Source organism: Scardinius erythrophthalmus, assembly GCF_964197995.2.
Source record: "Scardinius erythrophthalmus genome assembly, chromosome: 18".
Classification (NCBI taxonomy): domain Eukaryota; kingdom Metazoa; phylum Chordata; class Actinopteri; order Cypriniformes; family Leuciscidae; genus Scardinius; species Scardinius erythrophthalmus.
Genome location: NC_138238.1, coordinates 9,237,169 through 9,258,018, shown reverse-complemented (window position 1 = coordinate 9,258,018; position 20,850 = coordinate 9,237,169). Strand labels below are relative to the sequence as shown.

The 20,850-nt window shown below is 42.7% G+C and overlaps 1 protein-coding gene across 6 annotated transcripts in view; it reads right to left on the bottom strand.

The window, feature by feature from the left end:
- bahcc1b (BAH domain and coiled-coil containing 1b) overlaps nucleotides 1-20,850 on the bottom strand; it is a 101,631-nt gene that overhangs the window by 24,728 nt on the left and 56,053 nt on the right. For all 6 annotated transcript variants that reach the window (XM_081392888.1, XM_081392887.1, XM_081392889.1 and 3 more), the window contains 8 exons: nucleotides 12,646-12,768; nucleotides 10,568-12,562; nucleotides 9,637-9,751; nucleotides 9,330-9,520; nucleotides 8,983-9,141; nucleotides 5,360-5,556; nucleotides 4,475-4,829; nucleotides 1,878-2,663 (listed from right to left, as the gene is read on the bottom strand). In XM_081392888.1, coding sequence (XP_081249014.1) covers nucleotides 1,878-2,663; nucleotides 4,475-4,829; nucleotides 5,360-5,556; nucleotides 8,983-9,141; nucleotides 9,330-9,520; nucleotides 9,637-9,751; nucleotides 10,568-12,562; nucleotides 12,646-12,768 — 3,921 coding nt within the window. The remainder of the gene's footprint in view (nucleotides 1-1,877; nucleotides 2,664-4,474; nucleotides 4,830-5,359; nucleotides 5,557-8,982; nucleotides 9,142-9,329; nucleotides 9,521-9,636; nucleotides 9,752-10,567; nucleotides 12,563-12,645; nucleotides 12,769-20,850) is intronic.

Below are 20,850 nucleotides of genomic sequence, written 5' to 3'. Positions count from 1 at the left end.
GCCATAGATAAGGATGCTTGAAATCAAATCGGTAAATCACTGAAGAGTAAACCCAATCGCATATGAAATCTTTAGCTGGCGAGAGACTGGGTCCTGACAGCCCACGCGGCCGCCTCACCTCCAGTTCTTTAATAATTCAGAGGCGGGCGTGTTTATTGATGACTTCTTCCCCACTGCAAAGAGCTTTATCATATTCTCTTATTAGTCCCTTTAGTGCAGCTCGCTTAGACAAGAATTACACAGCAGATTACATTCCTGTTTTAATACGGGCAGAAAACGCACACACACACACACACAAACAGCTAAAACGATGCACAGCGCCAAATGCGGTTAGAATTTTTTTCCTGAGCGGTGTGAGAGTTGGGGATTTCTCAGCTGCTAGAGGATGCTGGCGTAAATAAAAAACATCCTTTGGCAGGGAGACCCTAAACGGTCCCTGGAAAAGCAACAAGCCTTTAAAACAGCGCTCACAACAATGGGGCCTAATTAGCCGACAAAAACGGCGGCGTCCTGAGAGGAAAAAGATCAGCTGTTTTTACTATTTCATCAACTTCGCACTGTGGGACTCGAAGAGCTGTGGGAAAGCGCAGAGGCTTTTTTCCATCTAAAATGAGGCTTATAAAAGTGATCAAACAGGTTTGAGGAGCAGGGGCAGGGGAGCCGTCCCTCAGGATGAGTGAGTGGACACAGTCCAATCCGGCGGACCCGGGGGGAACTAGCTATCATTAGAGCTGCCTTTTAAGACAGGCTAAAGCCCTTTAAAAACACAGCCCCCTCCTCACCGCTCCGTCTTAGTCTCTCCCACAGGAAGTGCTGAACCCCAAAAGACGGGGGAGCATTTGATCTGTAGGCAGGAAAAGAAGGCAGGAGTGCGAGCTAGTGCACAGTTGAGTGAGCTAGTGTGTGTGGGTTCCTATGAAAGTGGAAAGCTGGACGGTCAGCTGAGAGTTAGTGTTTGTGTGTATTTCGGTGTGTCTCTGCACCGTATTGTCGGGATGGCGGGATGGCGGCATGGGGGGGGCTTTGTTATCTTTCCTTCACACAAAGCCAGGAGATCTGGCTGAGCTGAAAACCCTATTTTTTGCACCTCTTTTTGTGGGGAGAGGAAAAAAAATGAAAGCCTCTGTCGTGGTCTTCCCTTGCCGCCTGTATCACAGCGGTACAAGACCACTCATGCAAATCACTGATGAGGAATTAAATTGTGTGTGATTGGGCGTGCTTTCTATTGTGATAAGAAAGAACAGAACGGCCATTTCTCTGTCTTTTTAACTACCTTTTGTAAACCTGTTGGTGCTGGAAATGTTACATATTTAATGTTTTTCATTAAACATGCAAAGCTGTTTTTCACGTGTTCTTTTTGTTGTGTTGTTGATCTAATGCGTATATTGTTGACTCCTTCCTTTAAGAGTGAAGTTTATTGAAAAGTTGTCTTGGTTTTGGTATGGTAAATTTGAATGTTTATTTTATCTCTATTTTTGTCTTCCTTTGAGTGAATGTAGGAAACGTGAGTTAGCGTGCATTCGTTATTTTTGGTCCATAATAAACATTGTTGGTTAGACAGCACCTTGCTTCATGTGTCTTTTTTATGTTGCTTATCCCTTTTAACAAGTGTTTGATTAGGAGTTCGTAACACTCACAAACAGAAATTGTTTGCTTTTTGTTCTTTTATAGAATAATTCCTATAGGGAATTTTTAGGGTTTCATCTCATTCATGAACCTCGATTTTGCTAGCAAAAATCCTATAAAAAATCTTTTGCAAAAGCTGACTCCCCTGAAAATTGAACATTTTGCGAATTTACGAATCTACCACTGAAAAACCCAAACTGATCAACTGTTAACCTGAATATTGGGGGGCACATGTGTATGTTCGTCCTTACCTCCATTCTCTCCCATGTTGTTGCTCTGCTGTTGGGATCGTTCCAGCTCTGCCAGTTCACTCAGTAACTCTATGCCATAATTAGGGGCCACTGCATTCCCAGACACAGGTACAGGGGCCGTCATACGGGCATCTCGTGTGGCACACAGTGCTGCTGCGATGAGCAGCTCCAGGCTCCAAATGCAGCTCCCGGGATACTGATTCCCCAGGGCAGAGGGCACAGGACAGGGGGAGAAAGCTGGCGAGGGTGAGTCAGTGGGTGACGCGCACTCATCCTCAGCAACCCTCTCAGGGTCGTGCTCGGTAGGTTCCACAGACTGTGAATCCTGGGTGGTCATGGAAATCTGGATAGGGTCTTGAAGCTCCTCATCTTGCTTCTTGTTGTCTTCAGCTGGCGCTGGACTCTCCATTTCACTAGTCTGGCTATTGGGGATCATGGTTGTCCGGTCCGAATGGGAGTCCGCTACTGTAGAGTCAGTAACGGGGCAAAGGGAAGTCTGTGAGAGAGTGGCATCCACCTGTCCTTCATCCTCCTGTCTGTCCGTCACTTCACCCTCCTCCGCTACATCTTCTACTTCCTGGGACATTCTAGTAGGAGAGCCAACACCAGTGTGGCAAACAGGCTCCTCCTCTTTCGGAGAAAGGGGGTGGGGCTGCGGTGCAGGTTCTGCAGGTTCCGCTTGCTCCGCCTCCAAGTCGGCATGCTCAGCCAATTGGACTTCTTGAGGGGAGGGGCCACCCTTGTAACCCATGGCGATGGCGGGGTAAGTGTAGCCAGGAGGGAGATCTGCAGGAAAAAATGGGAATAAAACTGATTGAGTGTTTCCATAAACACTGATGTTAGTTTGGGCTCCTCAACCTTGTTTGAAGTCACTCTATTACAAGCATAAAGATTTAACTGCTCCTGAAACACACTTCAGCGCACAGCGAACCAGCAACCCATTACCATTCATTTGTAATACACATCACAATATGACCTTGTCAGTTAAGGGGCACGGCCCCCTGCCGCTGAAGTGCAGAGAGGGGTGATATATATGCTGTATACAGAAGCATTAGCGACAGTGTGTACCATTCGTTGCGTTTATCTAGTATAACTCACACACATAATGGAGCCGGCGCCATAAAGGCTATGGCGCAGGCATGAGCGAATTTTCCATGAATATTGAATTATGTTCAAGTTGTTATGGATGTAGTGTGTGCGAGAGAAAGAAAGAGTGCACAGAGGAATGTTTGTGTATAAATTAGTCTTTAAGTGAGAGTGTGTATTCGTCTCGTCCGCCACGTGAGTGAAAACGATTGTGCAGGGAATGCTGCGTGCATGAAAAAGTGAGAGTGTGTTTGTGTGTGTCTCTCTATATGAGATCTGCAGCATAGCCGGGTATATTGATGACAGCATGGTGTCTGGGTGTGATTGCACAGCCAGCCCTGTCACCTCAGCGCTGTGTTATTGATGGTATCCATCCGCCAGATGAATGCGTATCCCTCCGCCAGCCAGCACTCAAGGACCTCTGAAGGATAAGAGAGACCCTGTCTGCTGTCTCACTGACCTCCCTACTGTTTTCTGTCTATCTCACTCATACCTACCCTGTACGGCTAGCTGCTCTCCATGGAGTCTATGCTTTCTTGCACATACCAATGTGTCAGAAATGGACACAATGGTGCAAAGACACAAACACAAAGTGAAAAGTCAGCGCTTATACAGTACTTCCATTCATATTAACAGGCAGATTGTCTCCAGTAATCAAAGGGTAACAAGTCCTTCAAAGGCTCTGTGTATCTTATCTGCGGCGAAATATCTCTCTTCTCTTGATCGTCCCTGTGGTCACGGTCTATTTTTTCTACTTCCATCTCTTCTCTTCTTTTTATCCTTCTCTCCTTCACTCTCTCTCCCCCAGGGGTTTGTGGAGCCAGGCGCAATGGCAAGACCCTAACCTTGAGAATGAAATGAAATGTTCCAGTCTCTTTCCTCTAGTTGCTGTGTTTTTTTCAGACTCAAATATGAGGGCATTGGGATAGGAAGCGAATTTGAAAAAACACGATTTTGGCTATTTTCTATGCTTTATTCCGTTTACCCCTTTTTTCCAGACTGGATTATTATTTCTGTGTGATTTTTTTATTTTGGAAATTATAACTTGTACCATGGAAAAGCTATTTCTTATAGCTATGGCAATTAGAAATAAAGGATCATTTGTCTACATCAACCAATAGTATATATGATACCAATGATACCTATGAAGCTCAACCGTACTTGCTTTACACGAGAGAAAAAAACTCATTGGTTGCTGTTTAACACACGAGAATGAGCCTCATTGGTTCTTACTAGCTAACTTTCCAGCATCTGCCTTTAAGTAAACAAGTTGTGCAAACATTATGATACCTAATTAATATTAATGAGCCAAGATGACAAGGTATATAATGAGTCCTCCTCCCACTTTTCATATTATTACTACACCCCTGCCACTTATGTTCACAATAGCACCCATCTACAGGTAAACCCATACAATGCATGTTTGTTTCTGTAAGTACACTAAATACATTCACTGAAGAAACGTCCTATTGAAATACAAACAGACATGAATGCTGCCATTTTCCACTTACCAGGCTCCAGCGACTGAGGGTAGTCCTGTGGTGGCTGGCCCTCACCCCTCTTGTCCTGGGACTCGGCGGGTTTTGGCAGGTGGTGGGGGGTGGTGTGGGGGCTGAGTGAAGGGGAACAAGGGGCGGCCACAGCCGGGCTGGGTTCAGGGCAGGGCGTGCAGGGCGTACTCTTGAGATGGGACCGCGGGGCAGGTGAGCGACAACAGGGCGAAAGACGAGAGGCGCAGCCCCCTGGGGACGAGGAGGAGGGGGGAGGTTTAGCGGAGGCTCCAACGGAGAAAGGCTTCGTGTGCTTAGGCGTGCGGAGCTCAGACGATCCCTCAACCAGATCGATGGGAGGATCCTCAGGTTTCCTCTGCAGAAACAGAGGAATTACAAACAGGTTTCAGAGACTGTATAACACAGCACTACAGCAACATTATTTCCAGTTTTATCACAACTGAAATGCATTTATAGTGGAAAGGGGATGCTGACATGGAGCTAGATATGATTCAGTCACCTCAGGTTTCTTGCATAACGACACGCACCAGGGACGCAGTACAATGGGTGCTAATGATCCACTGTTCACTTGCATTCTGCTCTGCTTCTTTGTACAAAAGCAGCCAGATAAAAGCCTGAATCCTGCCCTGTTCCTGAGAAGAATCCCACTCTTTCAAGACTTCCAACATTTAAATGCACTTTGAAAATGAAAGCTGGCCGTTCTTTGGCTATAACTGCTATGAATTTCTGAGAGCAGGAATGACAGACTTTTCATAACCTCGGGCGCCCTGGGTAGGCCTGCTGAAATACGCAGGGGCTTCAGTGGAGAAATAGCTGTTGGGAAATCAGTGGTACGAGGAAACGTGGCTACCCATATGTTTGTGTGCTGTCTCCTTCATGTGTTACCTGTGAGTGACTGTGTCTGTGCACCAACTCCATTGCCTGTGCCGCTCGGTGCTGCTGGTGCTGATGTTGCTGCAGCGCATAGAGTTCCTGTTGCCGTAGAAACTGGGTGCGGGAATAGACAGCGGGATGCTGCATGTGTGAGGCGGGCCCTCGGGCTCCGTAAACAGGGGGCCACAGTCCCTGCTGCTCCATTACATCTACAGAGAGTGAGAGAGAGAGAAAGAGAAAGGAATGAGAAAACAATGAACAAAGGTTTTTCTTTTTGCCTCAAGGCAAGTCTCAGTTATCACTCTGAAGGCCTATTGATTTACGGCTATAAGATTCCACTCCTTTTCCGTCCCTCTTTTCTTCCACTCTATTTTTTTCTTTCCAAAAGTCATCCTCCGTCCCCAGGGAAAAAATGGAACACACTCAATCCGTGGGCAGAGAGAGAATGCAAACGGCTTCCTTTTTACATTGTCTGTCCCTTGCACTCACCGTTAGCCTGGCCATACCACAGCGGATTAACGCAAAATGACGGTCACCAGTGAGCGCACCAGCCACACTTGCCTGATCTCTGGCTATCGCATGCCGCAGTGCCAGTCAAGACGATTCAGCGCTGCTGTCTCAAACTGTCACATGAATGTGGCTCCTCTGACAAGACCTTCCTGACAGCCTGCTGAGAGCGGGCAAGAAGGGTCTACTCCCAAATGGCTCACTCATTCACAAAAAGCTTGGGTTAGGTTATTATGCCTGTAATGAGGGTTAGGTGAATGGTGTTGGCCTTAAAAAGGAGCACAGATGTTATATCCAGAGACAAACTCTTGAGGAAAGGAGACAGACATGGAAGCGTTAAGGTCACCCGTTGTCTCGGCCTCACAAGGCAGAACCCACTGGCCACCTGATGCATATTGCATGCAAAAACATTAAGTGCTATCTAAAATAGCCAGTTTCAATATGACTGACTGACGCTAAATAACTGGAAACAAGGAAAGTTGTGTTAACAAGATACTGGGTTGATACAATGAGCGGGGATGAAATAAATCACTGGATTTAGTCAAGTTTGCTAGGTTAGTGAATCAAATCTTGGAGCTTAATATCAAGTTAAAGGGATAGTTCACCCTAAAAATGAAAATTCGGTCATTTATTCACCCTCATGTTGTTCCAAACCGGTATTACTGTCTTTTGTGGAACAATACAATACTTTTTTTTTTGTAATACAATGAAAATCCTCATTGACTTTCATTATATGGACAAAATAGTTCTTCAATATATATATATATATATATATATATATATATATATATATATATATATATATATATATATATATATATATTCTTTTTTTGGCTATTGGGGAGCATGATTAAAGGATGCCAAACTTAAAAATTTTGTATGAATTATACCTTTAACTAGACAAGCTGAAATGTGGACCAGACTTAATGCTACAAAGTCAAAGTCTGCCTACATGTGACTAGGCATTTCACAGATGCACTTTTGTGCTGTTTAATCGCTAAGCGAACAGGAAATTTGAAAGGAGTTGGTCATTTCTGAAACAAGCTGATCAGATAGGAAGGACGGCGGAAGGGGGAGAGTGAGGGAGAGAGTGTAGAGGGATGAAGCGCAGCTGTGCAAAGCACTTAGTCTCAGCCTTGAGCCTCAGCCCACAGAAATTTCAACACAATATGTTTTTCTTTCAGCCATTCGGTTTTGCATGCTGCATATTCTCCGCCCCTCCTTCCTTGATGTATGGCAAGGACCTTTGTTTGGGAAAGATTACTGGGACAGGGTTATGTTTCCCTAGGGAGGGATCCAATGGATGCACTTCCCTTCTTTGTTGCGGAAAGGGGAGTGTGACGCTAAGGAGCAGAGAGCTAATTAAATTTCACAGCCAGTGTGGGGAGGAGGAATGCCGAACAGAGGCGCACAACACAGGACAGCAGAGCACAGCACAATACAGCAAAAAGCCACGAAATGATGCGGCGCATAGCAAGGCACAGGATAAATAGGGCGAAAAGACATACAGAGATGCACAACAAATCAAAGCACAATGCCAGAACTGTGTAGACACGATAGCACAGCCAAATACAGCATGCCATGACAAAGCACAGTGCAATACAGTGTAAAACCATTAACGACATGCTAAGTATACCATATTCTAACCAGAGAATGACACAAACTGCTGGCATGAGCTGATCCTAAATATTGCATTGGTTTAAAGTAACTCAGTGTTCAGGTAGAGTAGGGATGCGTTGTTATTAAAATTCTATCTGATACCGATAAGCCAATAATTATTTTCACGTTATAGCTGTTAACCAATAAATCAGTCATTTTAAATGCTACAAGTGAACTTAGGATATTAAGTATTATAGCATACAGTATGAATAATTAATATTCATTCTGAGATTTGCTGAAGATTACATTTAACAGTGTTATTAAATTATTAGTGCTTTTAAAGGTAAACTTTGTAAAAGTGAGCATTAGATGATGGCATAGGAAGTCTAAAGGTAAACAAATAGAAGCAAGCAAAATTAAATATTTGATATTGACCAATACCAATACATTTTTTAAAATAATGTTGGCCAAAAAACTGATATTTATACTTAGTATATAGTAGTAAAATGATCTTTCGCTGTGTAAAAATGAACAAAACATTTTGATCCCTAAATTGTTATTTTTCCCTGTACCCCTCGCTTTCTTAGATTCCACACATTGACACAAAGGAGACAAACTCTTAAAAGCCCACCTGGGCCAATTCTGCTGCCATGCGAACAACGTATTCATACAAATTTAATCTAAACTAACAGACCCTGAAACGTACACCCACACAGTGACTTTAGATCTCCATTTCTCTCACTCGCACACGCTTATCTATGCATACGCCCCCCTTCCCCCCCACACACACTCAAAGTCAAATACGCAAGCTATCTACTTGAAATGATAATTTGTTTAAACAGTTTGAATAATTCCACTTTGCGCATTCAGAGTGTGCATTAGGGCCGCTTGTGAAACTGTTCCCATTAAGTCCATACTACAATGTGCTGTAAATGCCTGCTTGGCTTAGTGAAGCGTTTCACAATAATGATTACAGAATGATACAGGGGCAGAAGGGGATGAGATGGAACTGTGCAGAGGGGGAAGGGACATGAGACCCAAGGGGAAGGCATTCAGTGTAGAATTCTGGAACAAAACAAGTGGACAGACTGATCAAGGATTAAATTGCTACAACTGTCTTGCTGTTAAAGGAAAAGTTCACCCAAACAAGACATTTCTGTTTATCTCTAGTTATTAATTGATCATTGGATGAAGGAAAAAAAAGCTGTGTGATGATTCTTCAAAAATCAGCTTTTGTGTTCCATAGAAAAAAGTCCGTCACACGGGCTTGGAACAAGGTGAGAGTCATTTTTGGGTCATTTATCCATTTAAGGACTATTCACAACAAGTCTAAAGTGGTTTATACATAAATAAATAAAAAACTGCACGAACAATTACAAATATTTTAGATTTTCTTCATTTGCATGGTCTTTGAATATATGTGGAACTGAATAGCCTCCATACACGTTATATCCTAACCTACTGGCATTGTTGCTAGAAAAGCGCAATTCCTGGGATAATAAAAATATCAGTCATTTTGGGAAATTTACCAAGGTGATGAGTGGCAGGGTGGGCTGCTGGCTCGGTAGGCAATACCACTAGGGCGGCGGAGGGGTCCTGAGGCAGGGGCAAGACTGGCTGCAAGGGGCTGGGCATGGTTGCAGAGAAGCCTGGGGTCAAGTTCTGGTGCAATGCTGCATGACTGAGACCTGAACAGACATGGAAAACTGCTTAATGATGAAAGATTTTGGCTTAAGTTTCAATACTAATGGGCAATTCATTGATTATTTAGTAGGGTAAAACTAATTAAACAACACATGCAGAAATTCAACAAGACCATGAAGTATATTGTAATCTAATATCATCAAAACAGTAAAAACAGATGGCAATTGCTCACCATAAGAGTGACCCATCCAGAGGGAGGGACTTCCTGTCCGAGGCATCCAGTGATGATGGGCGGGGTGGGCGTGAGCAGATGGCTCAGTGCCTAATTGGCTACCGCCTGGCACAATAAGGTGTGAGGTCAAATCTCCATGGCAACTACTGGAGGGGTGGATCCTGGCAAACTCAACTCTGTCTTTGTTTTCCCTGAGGGGAGGCCATCAAAATGGCACAATGTTACTCTCTTAGGCAGGAAAACCACACTGTAGCATGCTGACTCTGCAGGTTGATCTTTGGAAACATCATATGACTAAAAGCCATACCTGAGGAGGAGTTCTCGCTCTCTGTCGAATGGAGGCAGTCCAAGCTGTTCCTCACAGATTCTCTTCCTGTCTTCATCCATCTCCCGCTCCAGCGGGTACATTGGGCGTCCAACACCTAACACAGAACAGTTAAGCACCATAATCTGAACACCCACCACTGATCAAAAACATAAGACCACCCTGTGGCAAAAGTCTTAGTGGCTGTGTCTGAAATCAAAGGCAACAACCAGCCTAGCTGCCCAGTTAGTAATTGACTCAAAGAAACCTTTAAAACTGATTTAAAATCACCTTCCGACGCACCATAATGTGATATATACCATTATGTACATTTTAAAACCAATTTGCCTTTAATAATTTATTTAGTAATTTCACTTGTTCAGACAACATTTATATTCTTTCAATCAAATGCCAGACTAGAGGTACAGGATAGTGGGATATCACAGGCACCAAAAAGTACATTTATTGCATTCATGTCTTGCTGTCCCTTTATACTGTGTATAAAATTAGCATTTTCAGATATCAGACACAGCCAAGGTGTTGCAACTGGGTAATAGCTATTCAGCATTTTTAACAGGTGGCTGCTAATTGTCATCCTACATTTGTATGATCTTGGCATGTGTTTATATGAGAATATTGTACACTGTGTCCTAATGAAGATTTAAGAGCAATTTGGCAGTCACCGTAACACCTAAATAACACAATCTGGCAAGGTTACACCTACAAAATATCATGGGATGACAAGTAGTTTGGATTAACAAACAAAACATCTTATTTGTGACCATTCCTTTAATTTCAAGATGTTTTTTTTTTTTTTGCATGAGAAGTTCACAAAAGTTCATCAAGCACATCCAGTAAACTGAAAAATGATATATAGCTTGTTAGAACACACACTTGTACACACACACCAGACCTCCTGTTGAGAGTCGCTTACCCTTCATGCTGGGCATCACTCTGCTATGGTGGCTGTGGGTGGGATGCCCGTCTGGCAGGCGGCACAGGGGCTCTCTCTGCCTGGCAACGGCCACTGCTATCCCTACAGGGGGCTGTCGCACCTCTCCCTCCCCCTGAGCTTCCCCTGAGTCCTTGCCCACCCGCTCCAAACGCGCGTTCTCCCCAGATGATGAGGCTCTCCTGGGGGGCAGGGTCTGATTCGCCTCCTGTAGAGCACTGCTCGCTCCGCTCCCACTTTTGTCGCTTCTCTCGCTCCTCTCCCCAGTTACTGCCCCCTGCTTGATGCAGCCCAGGCCACCAAACGGGCTCTTCTGAGAGAACAGCAGTGGTTGCTGGCTGCTGTACTTCATTAGACTACTCATGGCATTGCTTTCAGGTCCCTGGTGGCCCAGTGTGGCCTCCTGCGGGGCGGTTAGAGGGGGAAGAGGCCCTTGGTCCCCACGTGAAGTCTGGGAAACAGCACCCAGAGAATTGTAAGCCTTGTGCGGTTCTTCATCCAGCCGAGTCGGGTGTCCTTGCACCTCCCAGGACGGTTGATTGCCGGTCTGATGCCCGCTGTGTCCCTGTGACTTGGACTCCAAGTCCATCTTCCTCTTGTCTTGTGCGTTGTTGCTATGCTCCAACTCTGGACCCTGTCCACCAGTGCTAGCCCTGTTACTGTGCTGCTGATGACGTATCCGTGCAACTCTCTGACTGTTCCTCTGAAGAGTACACTCAATCTCTGTTGCACCTTTATCTTCGGACGAAGCCCTGTTCGACGGACCTGAGTGGGTACAGTCCCGGAAAGGTGGAGTGCTGGCATAAATGCTACTCTTCGCTTGGTGGCCACCCTTCGTCCCCTGTGGCAGAGAGGGACGGAAGGCATCAGATTCCTCAGTGCTGTCCAAACTACATGAACGAGCCGAGTGGGGATGCCTATTCTGACTGTGCTGAACCTCGTTTGTGCGTGAATGGGGGCCCGGGGGCCAGTCTGGGCTCTTGTCTGCTTTGCCATATGTGTGTTGCTGCTGGGAAGATTTTCTTTGGCAGCTACTCGGAGGAGGCAGTAGGGTAGCTGCTCGACTTCCACTGCTACTCCTCTCAGGAGTTTTCATTTCTTTCCCTGCACCACCCCCGACCATCCCACCTCCCACACCTCGACAGTGAGGGTTTCCTAGCTGGAATGGTCCACTGGTTTTGTCTCTCAGTGGCCCCACAGAGGGCACAAACGTAGGCCCTGTCACCTCAGAGTCCCTGCCAAGGCTCTTTTCTTGAGCAGTGGGCATGGTTAGTGGAGCAGGGGGTGGTGGGCAGAAGAGATCTGGGTGGGGATGATGAGGATGATGATGGTGCGGATGACTTGGGTGTAGCCAGGATGCTCCCACGGCAGACCCTAGGCCCAGGTGAGGGGGCATGGAGTAGGGCACTGGGTGGGCATGGCCCAACATGGCACTGTGGCGAAGACAGTCTGAGGGCTGCTCACTAATTCGCATCTCTCCACTGACTCCCTCCTTGCAACAATGACCATCTCCACTGGTCTGCCGGCCAGTCCCCAGACCTGAGGCCCCCGGCCCCACACAACTGGGCAGGGAGCCCCTGGTTGTGGCCCCTGGATCAGAGCCATTCTGGGTCTTGGTGCTAAGCAGGCAGGAACTAAGTGTCTTGGGATCATCTTTGTGCCGAAAATTTTCTTCTAGGCCATGGGGGTGGTGTTGTGGATGGTGCTGGTGGTGGTGGTGAAGGGTGGGAGGACCGTGATGATGACGATCCTGCTTGGACTCTTGTTTACTCTTTTCTTTCTCTTTCCCTCCGGGTGCTACTCTTCGCTCTGCTACACCCGTCTCTTTGGAGCTCTTCTGGGATGCTGTGCTCCCAGGTTCCCGCTCACGACTGCAGGAGTCCAAAGGGTGGGCGAGAGCGGTCCTAGATAATGGTGGGAGGCTGTGATTGGTGGAGAGAAGGTGGGGCTGCGACGGGAGGCTTCGTAGATAGAAATCTTAGGAAAGAAAGAAATTTAGACAAATACTTTTACATAAACTGTTTACTGTTGCTTGACAGGAGAAATTTAACCTCACTCACCTTTCTGAGTGTCATAGAAACGGTGCTGTCCATAGAGTACACTGCTGTTGCCATGGTGATCGAGGGGGCTCATGGACAGGAAGGTGGGGGCTAGACTCCCTGAAAAGCGGGGATACCCTGGGGCTGAGAGAGAAAGGAGAGAGGGGAGAGAACATTGTCAGGATAAACAAATGTAACAAAAGAGAGTGACAGTTTTGGCCTTTTGCTGTGGTTGGACACAGGTTCATGAAGCCCTACAGCATGGTACAACCTTTCCCAGAATCCCCTGCACAAACAAGTTCAGTTCTTTACTCAACATTTATGAGTAGCTCATCTAAACAAGAGCTTTTAGAACTTCTGTTTACAATTATTTAAAATTACAGACTTTTAAAAATAATCTTAATCTTTATTTTCAAAAAGTTTTTAAATATATTTTTCAAGGTAAAAAGTACTTTTCATGAATTATTAATACATAAATATCAAGTATTTGGGGAGTCGCACCCCATGATATTTTACAATCTGAACTATGAAAAATAATTTTAATTCAGAAATAAAAAGACACTCATCATAAAAGGTGTATTCAAGTAGTTGCATGTATGAATTGCATTTTTTTTATTATTTTTGAATAAACTAATAGACAATACAAAAATAGCATCCTATTATTGACTCAGTAACCAATAATAATATCATCAGAAAGCTTTGCCTTTGACTTTAGTGCATAAAACTAATATATACAGCATATATATATATATATATATATATATATATATATATATACACACACACACACACACACACACATATTTATAAAGAGAGACACATTCACAGACACAAACCAATACAACATGCTCTTTTAACAGCTATGCACACACGTCCTACTGGTTCAAAGAGAGGTAAATGGCCGCTCAGCTTGACTCTAGTCTCTGACTTCAATCTTCAAGGACACTGAACTGTTTCCTGAGATAGTGAAGGCTACAGTGGGGTGTATTTATGTGTAAACTAAGCACATGGCTGAAACCCAACCACAGACCAGTAGAGGTCAATGGCCAGGCACACAAGGGTCACATGCTTAAGCCGCCCACAACACAGAGCTATTATAGGCCATCTGTGGTGTGTGTGTGTGTGTGTGATTTTGTCTGTAAGTGAAATGGTACTCGTTTGAGGGGAGAGTATCCCGGTGTCTTTTTGAGTGTGTGTTCCTCTGTGCATGTATTTGCTTGAGACACCCTGTCCTTGCACACTGTTTAATTGGATGCAGTTAAAAGTTTAACGGTCCGGGGCCAAAGTAAACAACAGTCCATAATGCTCATCCTCAGCATTCCACAGAGCCATTGTCCCATAGCCTACAAAACACACACACTGTCGTGACCCCATCAGTCCACACACAAAACTCTGGAAAAAGACGATGGATGTACACGATTTACTGGTGCCATATCAATCATCAGCCGATATTAGAGAGTTTTTATCAGCAACATTGAACAACTGTTTCGTGATTGGTAGAACTGATGAACACACACCTCAAGAACCTTTGTTAAGACTTTCACTATAGTAACAGACATTTGGGGCATGAATTAAACCTTTGTGTAACACATATATCAATCACGAGCAAGAGGGTGAAAGTGAGAAAGAGATGTGAACGAGGGAGTGTGAGTGTGATAGAGACAGAGCATATCATTTCAAGAGGCAGATTATGAGGGAGACAGACCGTAAGTGACTGCGTAGGTACATGTGTGAGTGTGTCTGGAAGAGAGAAAGAGCGATTGAGAGACAAAGGAGCAGGGAAGGAGATCTCCCCCTCTCCTGCCTCTCCTACTAATTGACACCAGTGGAGCGTCCTGCTGACAGTGACATCACAGGGGAGTCCAGATGTGTAATATCGGGCCTTCTGGCTGCACCTGTTTCCTACAGCCACTGAATTTCAATGTTATCGACACACACTTACGCGGAGCGCACACATACACACACTCCTGCAGCATGCGTAGATACAGAGAGACGCACACATTACTGTGAACATGCAAAAGACGAGGGACAGGGAAATAGAAATTTAAACACCACAGTCATTTGTAAATGTGTGTATGTCCTTGAGCATGTATACGGTGTACACATGTATACACTAACGTTTATGTGTACAATACAGTTTTTTTAATATTATTAAAAAGTCTCTTATGCTCACCAAGACTGCATTTAATTGAACATAAATACAGTAAAAACAATGATACTGTGATATTTTATTACAATTTAAAATAACTATTTCTATTTTCATTTATTTTAAAATGTAATTTATTCCTGTGATGGCAAAGAATTGTCAGCATTATTTCTCCAGTCTGCAGTGTCACATGATCTTTAAGAAATCTTAACAATGTTGAAAACAGTTGTGCTGCTTAATTTTAAGATTCTTTGATGAATAGAAAGTTCAAAAGAACAGCATCTATGTGACATCTATGTGACACAAAAGTCTTTAATGTCAGTTTTGATCAATTTAATGCATGTTTGCTGAATAAAAGTAATAATTTCTTTAAAAAAAAACCTTTTGAACGGTAGTGTGCAGTCTCAAAAAGGAGACAAAAAGGAGATAAAAAGGAAATGGGAACTGAACAGACCAGACCACCACAGTTGATCCCAGACCAGAGGAGAGAAGAGAAGAGAAGAGAGGAGAGGAGGCAACAATCACCCCAATCCCTCCGTTCCACAATTAATTTAAATGCCAACAATTAGAGCAGAGCAGCACGGCAGTCTGAAAGCAATCACACTCTAATGATGAGCAATAAATGCAGTCCAGCAAAGACCATTATAGGCTAGAGTGACGAGACACACACACACACACACACACACACACACACACACACACACACACACACACACACACACACACACACACACACACACACACACACACACACACACACACACACACACACACACACACACACACACACACACACACACACACACACACACACACACACACACACACACACACACACACATAACTAATCAAACACACTTATTGTAAACTACAGCTCCCCAGTCTGAATGAAAACTGTATTCATCTAAATGAAGAATGATGGAACCACAGGAGCTCAGTGTGCCAGATCAAACTGAGATTGGGCTCAGAAGCCAAGACACTGTTTTTGTTCTGTAAGACTGAGAAGCAGTGAAAAGTACAGGTGGGGAGTGTTGGACAGTGTCCCAAACAAAGTCAAAGAGGATCTGTGGTTGGTTGTGTGTGTGTGTGTGTGTGTGTGTGTGTGTGTGTGTGTGTGTGTGTGTGTGTGTGTGTGTGTGCTACACAGAACTACCTATTCAATCATATGCACACAGACATTAACCCTGGTGAGCTGAGCGCCAATGTTTATTTTATGGAGGTAATTTTCTCTTTAGTCTATGAGAAATTATAAACAAATTATTAACAGCCACTCCACTACCTCCATCTTTCTCTGTAAAATACTTCTAATTTCAACTTCAACATATTTTATTGCTAGGACTGTTTAATTTAAATAACTAAATCAGTGACAAAAAAAAGTAACAGTAATAAACCGAAAAAATTTAATTAAATTAACTAGTCAATCTGTTCCAATCATTAATAAGAAGTGCTGTGAGTGTAACTCAATACCAGCTCCACCAGCACCCACGACACAATCATACCTTCACATGCAGGGCACAATAAAGTGCTTCAGATTACAGCCTCTCAAGTGCATGACAAACTCAACATCCATGTACAGTACAAACCTGCATGTCATGCACCTACTGGAAGAGAACTATAGTCATACAGCGACACGCACAGCCCTGTAATCGTATATATATGTGAACAAAGATTCCTGACCAAAAGAGACTGTGTGAGAGAGATGCGTGCCTCTGTTACTGTTCATTATTACAATTAAATTATTAAAATTACTCACATATTTCCTTTAACTAGATATTTAACATTTGTCATCTTGATTATCTATTCCTTTAAGTTACATTACTTAATTCATAATTGTTCGTTAAAAGTAAATTGGGCGACACTTTACTTAAGCCTTTATGTATAATGCATTATAAAAGTATTTTTAATCTATTATTATGCATTATAATGCACCTTATAATGAACTGTATGGTCTCATGTATAATTGTAACCACAGTCATATTACACCTTCATAAAGTTTAATGCATTAAAACAGGACAAACAACCAAATTCCAGATGTACAGTAACAAGGAATCTGTGTGAATAGTATAATGCATTTTAACTTTGGTGACAATTATTTATGAAAAGATATAATGCATTATAACGAACATTATGAATACCTTTATTATGCATCATACATAAAGGCTTTAAGTGTTACCATACATTTTTGTTCATTTTTCTCTAAAATGTATTTACCTTTACTTTTCTAAACACTACAAAACAAATAAATATTGCTATATTTAATTTTTGCTATACACATTTTGTTATGCCATTAAAAATTCATTGTTTAAACTGATATGGAGAGAAAGCAGTACAATATAAAAAAAACAAACAGGGCTGACGCACTTCTGATCTTCTATCGCACTAATTGAAGCAAAGCGGCAGAACGAAGCCGGCAGACGGAGGGAGGAGAGAGCAGAACAGAGAGGGGAAGAGGAGGACGAGGGGAGGGGATCTTGTCAGCTCTGTTAATTGCGAGATGTGCTGAATCAACGGCTGCAGAATGTGGCCACTGTGGCTGGCTGCAAGAAAGAAGACGCAATAAGCCACAAAAGGCCGATTCACTTCAAAATCTGTGGTAAAACCACTGTAACGAACACCCTCAGGTGGCTTATTGCTTTAATAAACGGCAAAACAGCAATACAATAAAAGACTATTATGTTGAATAAATAGTATGATTTATTTTTATATCATCGTAATTGAAATAAACAATTCTTTCCAGCAAGTAATATAGTTCATTAGCCTAAGGGATCACATCCTGAAGCGCTTTTGATGATTTTTAACTTGATTAGTCATTTAAAAAATGTAGGGCTCATTGTTTTCGCTATCAAAGTATGTTTTTGTACTATATTTTAAAGGGCACCTATTATGCAAAATTCACTTTTACATGGTGTTTGAACATAAATGTGTGTTGGCAGTGTGTGAGCAAAACCACCCTAGAATGATAAAAATCCACCCAGTAGTTTTTTTACTATCTCAATAAATCATAAGCACTGTCTCAGAACACCCTGTTCTAGATTTCCCTCACTGTGACGTAGAAATGAGCTAAGCCCCACCGACGTGATTTGATTGACATCTGGTTTTGGCATAGACCCCGCCCTCGGTGATCTGCATCCTCGACAGCCGGTAATGTCTCCTAAGAAGTGTAGGTGTTCTGTTGTGAGATGTAAGAATGGACATACTAGTCTCCACTGAAATCAGAGCCACTGAAAACGCAGCGGATGGATTTTATTTATGAAGAAAAGGCGCCACTTAAACTTCCTAAATACGAGATTCATTTTCTGACTGACTGTTTAGTGAACGAGGGTCAAAGTTAATCCTCAAGTGTGGATCGTTGCCTACTGTTCGCGATCCAACGTCACCTCCAGAAAAAGTAAGTGTATTTTATGATTTATGAGCAAATAGTCATTTCAATCGATGTCAGCCAGTTCAACAACAAATGCGTCTAAAGCTATTTATTGTCGTCGTCATAGGATGTCTCAAAAAACAACGTCAGACAGTTTTATGTCACGTAAGTTAGGCATTTTTTTGCAGCATTTACAAATGTAAATAAATTAAGGTCTGCTCTATCTCCATAGACAGTAGGCTATATAAACGTCTATCTCCCTCCCCTTAAGAAATAAATAAATAAATCGTTTGTCCTTAGCAAACGTTATCACAGTAGTGTGTGTGTGTGTGTGTGTGTGCAGGTTCAAAAAATTGCGCGAACGTTATCACAGTTCGTGTGTGTGTGTGTGTATGTGTGTGTGTTGCACATCCATAATGGCAAAGGGGACGCGATTAAAACTTTGTAAGTACATAAATGTATCAAATAACCATTCCGAGACGTTTAGTCCATTCTCTTTCGTGTTTATTCTGTGCCAGACTCTCTTCATCATCTGGGTCCAGCAGCAGGGCGGGGATATGCAGCTCATTTACATTTAAAGTGGTAGACGCCAAAACAGCTCTTTTTAAAACAGGCCCCAAAAATGACATTTTCAAATGGTTATAATAAATTAACTGTGGGGTATTTTGTGCTGAAACTTCACAAATGCATTCTGGGGACACCCAAGACCAATATTACATCTTCTAAAAAGGGGCATAATAGGTGCCCTTTAATATGTAATTTATTCCTATAATGGCAAAGCTGAAATTTCTACAGCCATTAACATTAATCCTTCAGAAATCATTCTAATATGCTGATTTGCTGCTCGAAAATAATGTAGTATTATTAATGTTGAAAACAGTTGTGCTGCTTAATATAGTTTTTAGACTAATGCATCTATATTTTGAGTTAGGAAGGTTTTATGTAAAAAGAAAATGGACAAATAATAAAAAGAGAGAAGCAGGTGAAAAAGATCATGAAAGATGATGGTCTATCGATAATCAATGGTAAGAGAAGGTGTTAGAACCCGAAAGCAACAAATAATGGGAAAAAAAAAAGTTTTAAAAGGGAAGAGCAATGGATGAAGGTGAAAAATAGAGAGGAACGAACAAAAAAAAAACATTAATGTAGAGGAAGAGTGGTTCAGTACATCAGGGAGAAAAAACTCAGGTATTGAATGAGTGAGAGATAAAAGAAAGATGGACAATGAGACGGCGAGAAAGAGAATACACGTATGAAAAAGAGAGAGAGAGTCTCGGGTGGCAGATCTGTGCGTTGGCTGGACGCCAGACACTGGAGTTCGGCCAGCTGGCAACATGCCGATTGGGGCTTCCTGGATTCAGTCCTTAAAAACAATCATTTGGACAGACTCTCTGTGTGTGTGTGTGTGTGTGTGTGTGTGTGTGTGTGTGTGTGTGTGTGTGGGATAACATATATTTGAGTGGGTGTACATGAGCTACTGTAACCAATTATTTTCCTCTTACTCTCTCATTTATTATGAAATATACAAACTGTCTCCATGTCTTTTCCCAGGCTAAACACACTCCACACACACACACACACATTCACAGTCACTGCATGCAATGTGCCAAGCCAAGCCTGGCTTCCTCCACCAGCTGGGACTTCAAAGGTGATCCCCTCTCTGTTGCTTTGAGCCAACTCCCTTGCTCTCCTTTTTTCTTTCTCTCTCTCACACAAACGTAGTGCGTACAAACTCTCCAAATCTTTTGCTGTTCCGACTTCACTTCTACCTGCTCCGGGCGTTTTATTAACACCCAGCGAAGCACTCAGCTGTGCGGTTAATGCCTCACACAACACTTGTTTAGAGGATTTAGAGGGCACATATGTGTGTGAGAGTGTGTGCGAGAAAGAAAGAGGGACAGAATAAACGAAAGCATCCTCTGGTCAGGCACAATCGCAACCTGATGTTCCTCAGAGGGTTCACACAGATGGGAAAACAGGTGTCCAGGTTGCTTTTAACTTGATCGTAAGGGAACGCACTTTATTTTTAAGGGAAAACACTAATGGATAAATGGATAAAAAAAAAACAGCACAATTAAAAATCTTAATTCCCTCTGAAAAACTTAGAATTAAAGGGAACGTGTCATTTTAAACTTTTTGATTTTCTTTCTTCCATGGAACTCAAAATTAGATTTAAAAAATATATATTTTGCACTATTTTCAATATAATTAAATTATTTTGAAATCATACGATAGATGTGTGTGTGTAAATAAAACCAAAATTTAAGTCGTAGTTCACTGAAAATCTTGACTTCCGCCTTTGAGAGTTCATGACATTATCTTAAATCAGATCTTTTCATTGATTCATCTAGTTTCACAAAACCATGATTCATGAACATATTCATACTGGTTTTGAAGAAACTGGATAAAACGATTCAATGAAAATATCCAAATCAAAAGAACAATTTAGTGAAACTGGATTCGGTTCTCAAATTCAACTCACCGACTCTACCACTTCAAATTGGCATGAAATAAAACTCATTATGATTCATCCATGCATGTGTTTTTTTTTTTCACCAATTCACTGATGGACATTTTTCCTTTTTCCGATACGTCGAATCATTTTCCGATCTCGTTGTGTTCTGTCTTACGGATTGTATTTCCACACATGAAGGAACTTATTTATGAATGAACCACTCGTTTTAAAAACTTCCTATTAACATTCATTATGACATTTACT